This window comes from Gymnoscopelus microlampas (genome assembly GCF_963454915.1).
Source record: "Gymnoscopelus microlampas genome assembly, chromosome: 10".
In the NCBI taxonomy this organism is placed as follows: Eukaryota; Metazoa; Chordata; class Actinopteri; order Myctophiformes; family Myctophidae; genus Gymnoscopelus; species Gymnoscopelus microlampas.
The window spans coordinates 48803362-48813361 of record NC_139947.1 but is presented as its reverse complement, the minus strand read 5'-3'; the positions used below and the strand labels follow the sequence as shown (position 1 = coordinate 48813361).

The 10000-nt window shown below is 41.7% G+C and overlaps 1 protein-coding gene across 1 annotated transcript in view; it reads left to right on the top strand.

Moving 5' to 3' along the window:
• LOC311052909 (membrane-associated guanylate kinase, WW and PDZ domain-containing protein 1-like) overlaps positions 1-10000 on the top strand; it is a gene marked incomplete at its 5' end in the record, with an annotated part of 191782 nt that overhangs the window by 48653 nt on the left and 133129 nt on the right. The window contains one exon of the mRNA XM_084068210.1: positions 4094-4210. Within this exon, the coding sequence (XP_083924336.1) occupies positions 4094-4210 (117 nt within the window). The remainder of the gene's footprint in view (positions 1-4093; positions 4211-10000) is intronic.

Here is a 10000-nt window from a genome sequence, read left to right as displayed (position 1 = left end):
CAGAAGCAAAGATTTGAGTTAAAAATGTTCGCTTTAAAAATGTATATATTCAAAGATTTGCACACATTTTCACGATTTTTCAAAAATAGCAGATCTACAAGCTCATAGCACGGCACTCTGTGCCGCGCTATGAGCTTGTATATCTGCTATTTTTGAATAGCCAAAGTGTAAAATAATGCTTTTTAGCTCAAATCTAAAAATGACACAGTTCCAGGTCTTAATGGGTTAATATAGCGTCACAATCATTTTAACCATATTTAATATGTTGGCTGGTCAAAAATAGCAGATATACAAGCTCATAGCACGTCAAGAATATATTCTTTATTTTTTCATTTATTTAAGCGAACATTTTGAACTCAAATCTTTTCTTCTGGTGGTCCTAGATCTATCTGTCTGTCTGTCTGTCTGTCTGTCTGTCTGTCTGTCTGCTATACAAATCATCTGTTTATATTTGAGGATCGTAAGGCGTGCAAAGGATGCACCGTAGTGTGAGAGGAAGGGGTCGCGCATGCATGTGTACGCGTGTGAACACGTACCGCGCATACTGTGTGTGTGTGTGTGTGAGCATGCATGCAGTCATGGTCATGCAGTTGTATCCCAGCTTTTTTTCCCCCCCAGTCAGATGGTTGTCAGCACTGGCTGGTTGCTAGGTAACGGATTACCTGACTGTGCTTTGCTTGCACAGAATCACACAGAGGGGTGTGTGAGTGTGTGTGCTTAATTCATGGTCCTTCGCACGTCTGTGCTGTGCTGAAAATAGCAGATCTACAAGCTTGTTAGCTTGTAGATCTGCTATTTTCAGTACATGACACAGTCGTACGATAAAATAGCCCATAAATGGAGCTTGAAACTGTTTTGTCTGGTGGTGAATCTTAGGTCTGAACCGTGCTAGATAATCTTTGGTCTGAACCGTGCTAGAGAATCTTTGGTCTGAACCGTGCTAGAGAATCTTTGGTCTGAACCGTGCTAGAGAATCTTTGGTCTGAACCGTGCTAGAGAATCTTTGGTCTGAACCGTGCTAGAGAATCTTTGGTCTGAACCGTGCTAGAGAATCTTTGGTCTGAACCGTGCTAGAGAATCTTTGGTCTGAACCGTGCTAGAGAATCTTTGGTCTGAACCGTGCTAGAGAATCTTTGGTCTGAACCGTGCTAGAGAATCTTTGGTCTGAACCGTGCTAGAGAATCTTTGGTCTGAACCGTGCTAGAGAACGGAAAAATACAGCAAAGTAGACCGCCAGACAGTCCACTAGTTTTTCTACTACTGGCCCTGAAAAAAAGCGTGTGTGTATCTGTGTCATTTCTTAGATTTTCTTATTCATGAAATTAATTGGAAAAATTGTCACTAACAATGACAAACGTAGGAAACAAAAATGAGGTCCGCAACCCACTGCCCCCCCCGCCCCCTCCCCCTCAGCCCAAGAATATTCTGGCGCGCTCCCCAGACGTGGGATGATATATTTGGTAGATCATTAAATGGTCTTAAATGGGACCCTGGCGCGAGAGCAGGGCTCTGGCCATCTGGCCCCATTGTGACTGCTGGGCCTGGCTTCAAACACGGGCCAGACCGCATTCCAGGCCTCTCATTGGTCGGGGGACTCACAGCCCAACAAGCACTGGGGGGCTCTGGCCAATCGGTGGAGCTGGTTAATCAGTTACCCTCAACCTCACCTTCTTCCATCTTTTGTTGTGTTTCTATATTTGGCTCTTTTTTTGTCTTCTAACCCGTTCAATCGAGGAACGCATATGTGTCAATTTTTTTTTAACTTTCTTTGGCTATTCAAAAATAGCAGATTTACAAGCTCATAGCGCACATTAAATCCTAACAGTACGTTGCTATATCAGTGGTGCTCCAACTTTTCCATGTCAAGGACCAAGGATCAAGGAGATCTGCTATTTATTTGAAACATTTAGAAAATGTGTGCAAATCTTTGAATATTTATGTTTTTAACAAATCTTTGCTTTTGGGGGATTCTACAAATGTCTTCTAAATCCTAACAGTTAAAAACAAATATGTATGTTGCTATATTAATGGTTCTCACACTTTTATGTCAAGGACCACCCAAAACATTTTGTTCCAGGGACCCCCAGAAGCAAAGATTTGAGTTAAAAATGTGTGTATGTATATATATTCACACATTTTCACGATTTGTTAAAAATAAATAGCAGATCTACAAGCTCAGATCTACAGAGTGCCGCGCCATGAGCTTGTAGATCTGCTATTTTTGAATAGCCAAATAAATCTAAAATGATGCGTTCCCGGATTTCGTGGGTTAAAATAAAAATGCATAAATCAGTGAATGAATGAATGACTGAGGATTTACACGGTTTAGACCCAACAATAAAGTAAATGCTCTATTTATAGCCTGGGCTTGTTCTGCATTATATTAGTTTGAATTGAATCATCTGAGGCCGTGTGTGTTTTAGATGAGCACAGAGGAGCCTGGAGGCACATCCTCCTCTGTGTCTCTGTGTCTCTGTGTCTGTATCCAGCATCTTTCTCATATCAGGCTATTTTTACAACTCAAGGAATATTTCAACCATTTAAAGGTCACAGCCTTTTCTCCCCCGTTCCAGTGACAGTAGCGCAACAGTGACCAAAAACCACCGCTGGCTTCCTGCTTCCATTGTGTGTGTGTGTGTGTGTGTGTGTGTGTGTGTGTGTGTGTGTGTGTGTGTGTGTGTGTGTGTGTGTGTGTGTGTGTGTGTGTGTGCGCGCGTGCATAGTGTATCACTCTCACGTATGTACCTGTCACGCTAAATGTATATTTGTATCCAGATATTTGTCCCCCTCTACTCTTCTTTCTCTCTATTCTTCTTCCCTGTCTTGCAAACTACAAACAAACACCATGTCACCCTATTCTCTACGCAAACGGCGTTTTCCCAGCGACTTGCAGGCAAGGTGGCGGGGTGGTGGGTGGGGCTGGGAGGCCACGCTACTATGCATCCCAGAAATATATAGCTTATAAGGATTTGTAATTTATAAGGGATTTGTAATTTGTAAGGGAATGTAAAGATGGCAACTCATTTAGATGTATGCCTAGGTAGCTTTATGGTTTCCCAAGGACTATAGCCGTTTCACTCATGATACAATTTCTCTTTCATAACAGATACATGTGCCAGATAATCCCCTACAACAGAAAAAGAGAGTAAACAAAACAAACGTTTCAGTCATTCAGTCCGACTTCACTGTAGCCTAATAGTAGCCTTTTCATAATTGATATTTGTACTTAGGCTGTCGTTAAAGTTTATAATATTTAGTGTAAAAAATGTTCAATAGTGGAGGTGTTGGTTGTTAGGTGTGATCACCGTGGTGCGCAAATTAGGACGCACTTCTTTCTTTTGTGGGTTTTATTTTTCACACTGTGCAGGGGGTTACAGCATTTGCAGTTTAGTTGTGTGTGGTTTTCTGTACTGTATATCAGACAAAATACAGAAGGAGAAAAGTTACCCACGTGTAAACAAAGTAACATAAACATAATTTCATTATACTGCACATCAAAACATATCCAAACTCAAAAACAAACTCACTTAGAATGGACGCACAAACTGAAGCCTCTGCTGCTGCTCTCTGTACCAGACCTGACACACTGGCCAAACACTTGCTTTTAAAGGTGCATGGGATTGCAAATCATCAAATCAGCAGCAGGTGCAACTAATTGGCCAATTAACTGCTGTGCACTCAGCACACATTGAAGTGGAAACAAAGGGTCCATTTTGGAGGAAAAAACATTAACAATAATACTAAACTTAGAGTTTGGGGAATCTTCTTAACATTTAGAGAAATTGAAAGTTTCAAATACAAAAGTAGTAGTAGTTGTGAATTAGCAAACTGGACATTTAGACTGAATGTTTCCTTTATCCTCATCTTGCGCTAATGCACGCAACTGTTTCGCCAGGTTTTATTATTGTTGTTTCTCATAAGCGTGCATCCGTTGTCCGTCAACAACACAGCCGTCTGTGCCTTGACTTCACCCGGCCCCCCGGCCCCTCCCCCTCCCCTGCAAGTCGCTAGGAAAACGCTGTTCGCAATTCTCTACACCTGTGAGCCTGTGATGTGACAATAAAAGCTGGTCTGTTATCGTCGCCCCCTGCAGGTCATCGGCTGAACAAGGACCTGAAACACTTCCTCAGTCTGAGGTTCCAGAAGTCGTCTCCGGACCACCAGCTGCAGCAGACCATCCGAGCCAACCTGTACCGCCACGCCGTGCCTTGTGAGTACCCCCCCCTAATGATTTTGCTGATCGGCCATTTTCTGCACATGTGTAAGGGACCAGAGTTGGTCGGCAAGAGAGACACCAGGACAAGTGTGTAGTTTCTTTAAAATGTATTTGTTTTATCTTTTCTTTTTCCAATAAATATAAGACAAGACATTCATTCTGGCCCAAAACAAATGAAAACAATACACAGGACTGAACTTGACATCAAGACTGAACTAACCAAATGAGACATGAGGGGAACATGTATAGTGGGGGATCAGACCACTCTTGACACAAAGGGGAAGACAAAGAATAACATTTAAACAGACTACAAATAGCTACAACATAATCCACTACAACACTAACTCATTAAATGAAGAAATTACATACAACTGAAATGCCAATACATTTTCATACGTGTAGTAATACATTCAAACTTATAATAAATCCCTGCCCCTCCCCTTATGCACAGGGGACATGGTGCAGTCCAATTACTAATCAGCTCCTTATAAGCACCTGTGAAGCAGCTAGGCCTTTCCATGGCCAGCAATCTAAACTTCAACACTCCTCAGAACTGATAACTCAACAAAACAAAATAAACTTAAATACCAATTAAATTACTCCTGATAAAACAACTTGACCCAAACAAAAGAACTTAATGGATGTACCCTCCAGTCATTAACTTTATCATCAAACTTGCAATAAACAGTATGTCCTTTAAAGGGGAAATCCACCCATTTTCAATATTTAACTATGTCATTAATATAGCATAAAGGAGTTGTGTGGAAATAAGAAAAAAGTTCCCCCCTTTCTGTGTTGCCTTGAACTGGAGGATTGATTGTGGGTTTAACATTGCAGATTACAACATGATGACTCATCATGTTGTGGGTTTAACATTGTTGTGGGTTTAACATTGCAAATTACAACATGATGACTCATCATGTTGTAATTTGCAATGTTAAACCCACAATCAATCCTCCAGTTCAAGGCAACACAGAAAGGGGGGAACTTTTTTCTTATTTCCACACAACTCCTTTATGCTATATTAATGACATAGTTAAATATTGAAAATGGGTGGATTTCCCCTTTAACCGGTTGTGTGCAGTCCTTTATGCATGTAGTATGTAGTTTGCTGAAAATAAATATAAACTAAATTAATAAACCAAAAAAAAGACAATTGTCCGCCATGTTTTACCAACTTTGTGTGTCAGCTGGTGTGGCCATCACATGTGGCCATCACAACATGATACCAGCACGCAACTATGCATGATCCAGGCGTCAGTCTCTCACATCTTCAGTGCGGTTGTAGCTCTGACCTTCGACCTTCCAGCTGTTCCACATACTGTAGTAGCTGTGTGGTCCAGACCGTACATCAGTGGTGTAAAAAGTACTGCAATATTTTACTTAAGTAAAAGTATCAATACTGCAATATAGAAATACTTTTTTACAAGTAAAAGTCCAGAATTCTAAATTCAGTAAAAGTACAGAAGTATTGGCATCAAAAAGTACCAAGAGTAAAAGTAAAGGTAACTAGTAACTGAAGTTTTCAAATAATTGTAGTGGAGTAAAAGTACAGTATTTGCCTCTGAGATGTAGTGGAGATGTAAAAGTATTGGAAATACTCAAGTAAAGTAAAACAATCCTCAAAAGTGTACTTAAGTACAGAACCTGAGTAAATGTACTTAGTTACTTTACACCACTGCCGTACATACATACGTACATCGATGTGGTGCCAGACTCGACAACTGGCCTGGATCACATCACAACCGGTGGGAGCGCGAGGTTTTGATGATGAGACGGTCCAGTGCTGTCGGGGGTGATTGCTGTGGTGTCGCGATTTCATGCCGTGGTCCCGTGAAATCCATAGGTTTTAGTATGAAATCCATAGGTTTAGTGGGGTCAGGCCTGCGGTTTGACAACTGTATGGCTTCAGATTCGGGTTTATCTGCCCCCTCCCACCCACCCCCTCATCCACGTGGAGATAGTAGGGGCAACTGAGCAGGAGGGGAAACGACTGATTCATCTCAATCTGGGAACCCATTCGGTAAAAAATAAATGAAGAAAAAAAAAAGTCCTTTTTGTATTTGATTCTGAGGGCACCACCTCCTTTTTTTGTGTAGAGACAGGAACTCGTTTTGGCTCTTCCCCTTTCTTAGTCCACTTCCTGCCGGGTGCTTCTGTGTTTATTCCTACTAACGACAACACTACATGTTTAGGGCATTGGTGCTGACATATTCTGCTGTTAGCATAATCTGTTTTGAGAGATTAGATTCATTTTACCCCAGTGGAACTTGTGAGAGGCTTGGTCTGTCCTTTGTGCAGGTAGCCATGAGGCTATACGGTACAACGAGGCCCACGATGGTCACTGTGCTCGGTCAATAGACTGATAACTCTGAAGTAACACCCATTGCAATACGTACAGACACTGACTTTGAATGTCTTGTACGGAAACGTTATCATTAGGGGTGTGCCGATATATCATCCCGTGATATATCATCCCGTGATATATCATCCCGTGATATATCGCGATACGTTTTCGTGACGATATGTATCGTTTTGGAAAAAAAAATATCGTTTTTTTTACAATCATAATAATCAGGCATGCAAACAGCCTCGAGGTGAAAAGGGTGACAACATGTTTTTTTTTTTTGGGTCAGGTGTCACACTATTGCCCTATTTGGATTCAAAACGGCTATTGTAGCTGAAAAGCTACAAGTTTGCATGTCTGAATAATGCAAAAACAGAATTATTTGTTTGCATTTGCTTTTTTTCTCCCCCATATATTTTCATAATAAAAAAGTGCGTATCGTAATCGTATCGAAATCGTATCGAAGTTGTGAGCCAAATATCGTATCGTATCGTTTCGTGAAATTAGTGTATCGGCACACCCCTAGTTATCATAGTATCATGAGTGCATTCTACTCCTAAATAACACTGTAGGGTGAGGTTATTGAACTGATAATACTGTTGACAAATATTAATATCGATGCATTCTGTTGATGTCGTCAACAACACTGCAATTGTGTGTATTTGCTTTTGCCTACTGCAGGTTACAGTAATGACAGTGTGATTGTGTGTATTTAGTCTCTGCATATAGTGCAGGATAGTATGTAGGGGTTGTATACTGTGGTTCATTGTTGATGGTGTTTTTGTGATGGTTGTTCTTCTTTTGACCGCTAGTTTAGGTGCTGCCACCCTTTGTTGAGGTACTTGTACTTCACTTGAGTGTTTCCCATTTCTTTCTTGCGACAGTACACACCTATTAGAGCAGGGCGATACGTCGATACAAAGTCAATATTGTGATATGATCTAGATTATCGTCTGCTATTTGTGTGTGTGTTTGTGTGTGTGTGTGTGTGTGTGTGTGTGTGTGTGTGTGTGTGTGTGTGTGTGTGTGTGTGTGTATATACATGCGTGCAGGCGTGCGTGTCACTTGCATATGTGTGTTGTGTGTGTGTATCCTTGGCGTTGCATGGCATCGCTCCAACAAGGAACAGAGTTTGTAGGCTAGATTAATATTTTCAGTTCACTCACTTGTTTTTTCTCTCTTGTACAGTACTTAACTTTTCTCTCTTTCATTTCATCTCTCTCTCTCTCTCTCTCTCTCTCTCTCTCTCTCTCTCTCTTTCTCAGTATGTGACAGTTAAATCCTGCTCTCTGAGCTCCTCATCGGTAGGATTATGATTGTCTGATAATAATATATTGAAAATAGATTCCTGCCTTGATTATTTATGAAGAACATGCAGGGCTCTAGCACAGGGTTTCTCAAAGTGTGTGGCGACGAGTGCCGTGACGTAAATCCAGGGGGCGCCGCAGAAAACTTTGATAATATTTGGAATTCATCAATGATGTCACTTCAGTTTAACCACTTAGACCCTTTATACTGAGTTGCTCTGTACTTGGTGTGTTCTTTTTCCATCTGCCAAAGAAAGCCGGTCTCTCAGCAATTTTTGGCAAATGTTCCCCAGAATAGGGATGCTGAGGTTCAAGTGGTTAAAAGTTAAGAATAAAGTTATTTTCAATCTGTCCTTGTGACATACAACATGTTAAGGGGGGGGATTTACATATTTACTTACCGTAATATGACATCAATGTAAGGTGCTGTAAAGTAACAATGTCATTCACACATGTCCTTTGCATTTGGGCAAAGAGTCTAGATCAGGGGTCGACTTCAACAGGGGGTGCGGGACCCCTAGGGGGTCCTCAGAGGTACTACAGGGGGTCCATCAAATCATTGTGTGATAGGAACTTAGTTTTTTACATTAACCACTTGAACCCTAGCATCCCAATTCCAAAGGACAACTTAAGCCACTTTGCGCCACGTTTCGATGATACTTTTGAAGCCTTTGTGTGGCGCCGTAGTATGATCAAGTAAGGTGTCAATTTACGAAAAAACACAAAAAGTTAAAATACGGAGATAAGAGGATTCTGCCCGACAGCAACGAAATGTAATTGTCCTTATGATAAACATAAGAGTGCAGGAAGACTCCATTCTATACCCTCTGAGTGAACACATGTGTTCAACTCTTATGCAACGGTGCAACAGTTGTTGTCTGTATGTTGTGAAGTCATTCTCTGATACATTTCTAATACGTGTTGGTCACCACCAGTGTTGATTTAGACAGCACATTTTGATTTAGTTTTAGTCATAGTCTTTTGAATAAAGTTCCACTTAGTTTCAGTCATATTTTAGTCATCTGAAATGTTTTAGGTTTTGTCTAGTTTTAGTCGACTAAATCTACAGTTGATTTAGTCGACAAAAATCTATGTTGGCGGTGCCTTGATGGCGTCGTAATGGCTGATTTTACACTTGGTTGCATGCTGAAAATAGCAGATCTACAAGCCCACAACGCGTCGCAGACGCGTTGTGGGCTTGTAGATCTGCTATTTTTTTAGTTCTACTGGATCTCTTCTCCACTAGTCCATCACTAACATTTTAGTCTAGTTTTTATTTGTTGATGAAATTGTCAATATATATAGTCTTAGTTTTAGTCATCGTAGTTTAGTTTTTATTTAGTTTTCATCAGTGAAAAAAGGTAGTCGACCAACATTTTTCGCCATAGTTTTAGTCGACGAAATCAACACTGGTCAGCACTGTGTTGTAAACACAATAAATACATTTACATGAGTAGATGTGAAAAACGTGTGTCCCTTACACCAGCAGAATCTCATTGGAGTGCTTCTTTATTCCACATTTGGGCAAAGAGTCTAAGATGTTATGGATGTGTAATATGATGCTCTCTCTCTCTCTCTCTCTCTCTCTCTCTCTCTCTCTCTCTCTCTGACCTACTGCATACAATTTGTTTGTCAGTCCTAAAATGCAAATATTTGTTTTGTTCTCTCTGTGGCGTCACGAGGCAGAATGACACACAGGGCGCGCAGGAAAATAAAAGCCACACTTCTCAACCCTCTCCTTTGTCCCTGCCCCCCCCTCCCTTCTTCCCTCCCTCCCTGCACATGTGCTGACCCCCCCCCCCCCCCCCCCCCTCATCGCCCCCCAACCCCATCCAAACCATGTCAGACTGGGAACAGGTGCCGAGCCCTTCACCACAAACTAGAGTGGTTGTTTTGTGGTTTCAGGAAGAGGACACTCGCTTTTGTGAACTCTCCAAACCCACCCTGTCCCCCCCACCCAAACAACCCACACACACACACACCCTGCCTACCCTAATGCCCCCCTCCTCCTTGCCCCCCCGCCCCCCCCATAGCCCCGGCTGTTACAGATGGCCATTGTTGTCATGCGGCCTGGCGCGAACCAAGGAACGGCCAAATTGACAATTGACAAGAACAGTCCGAGTCTCTCTC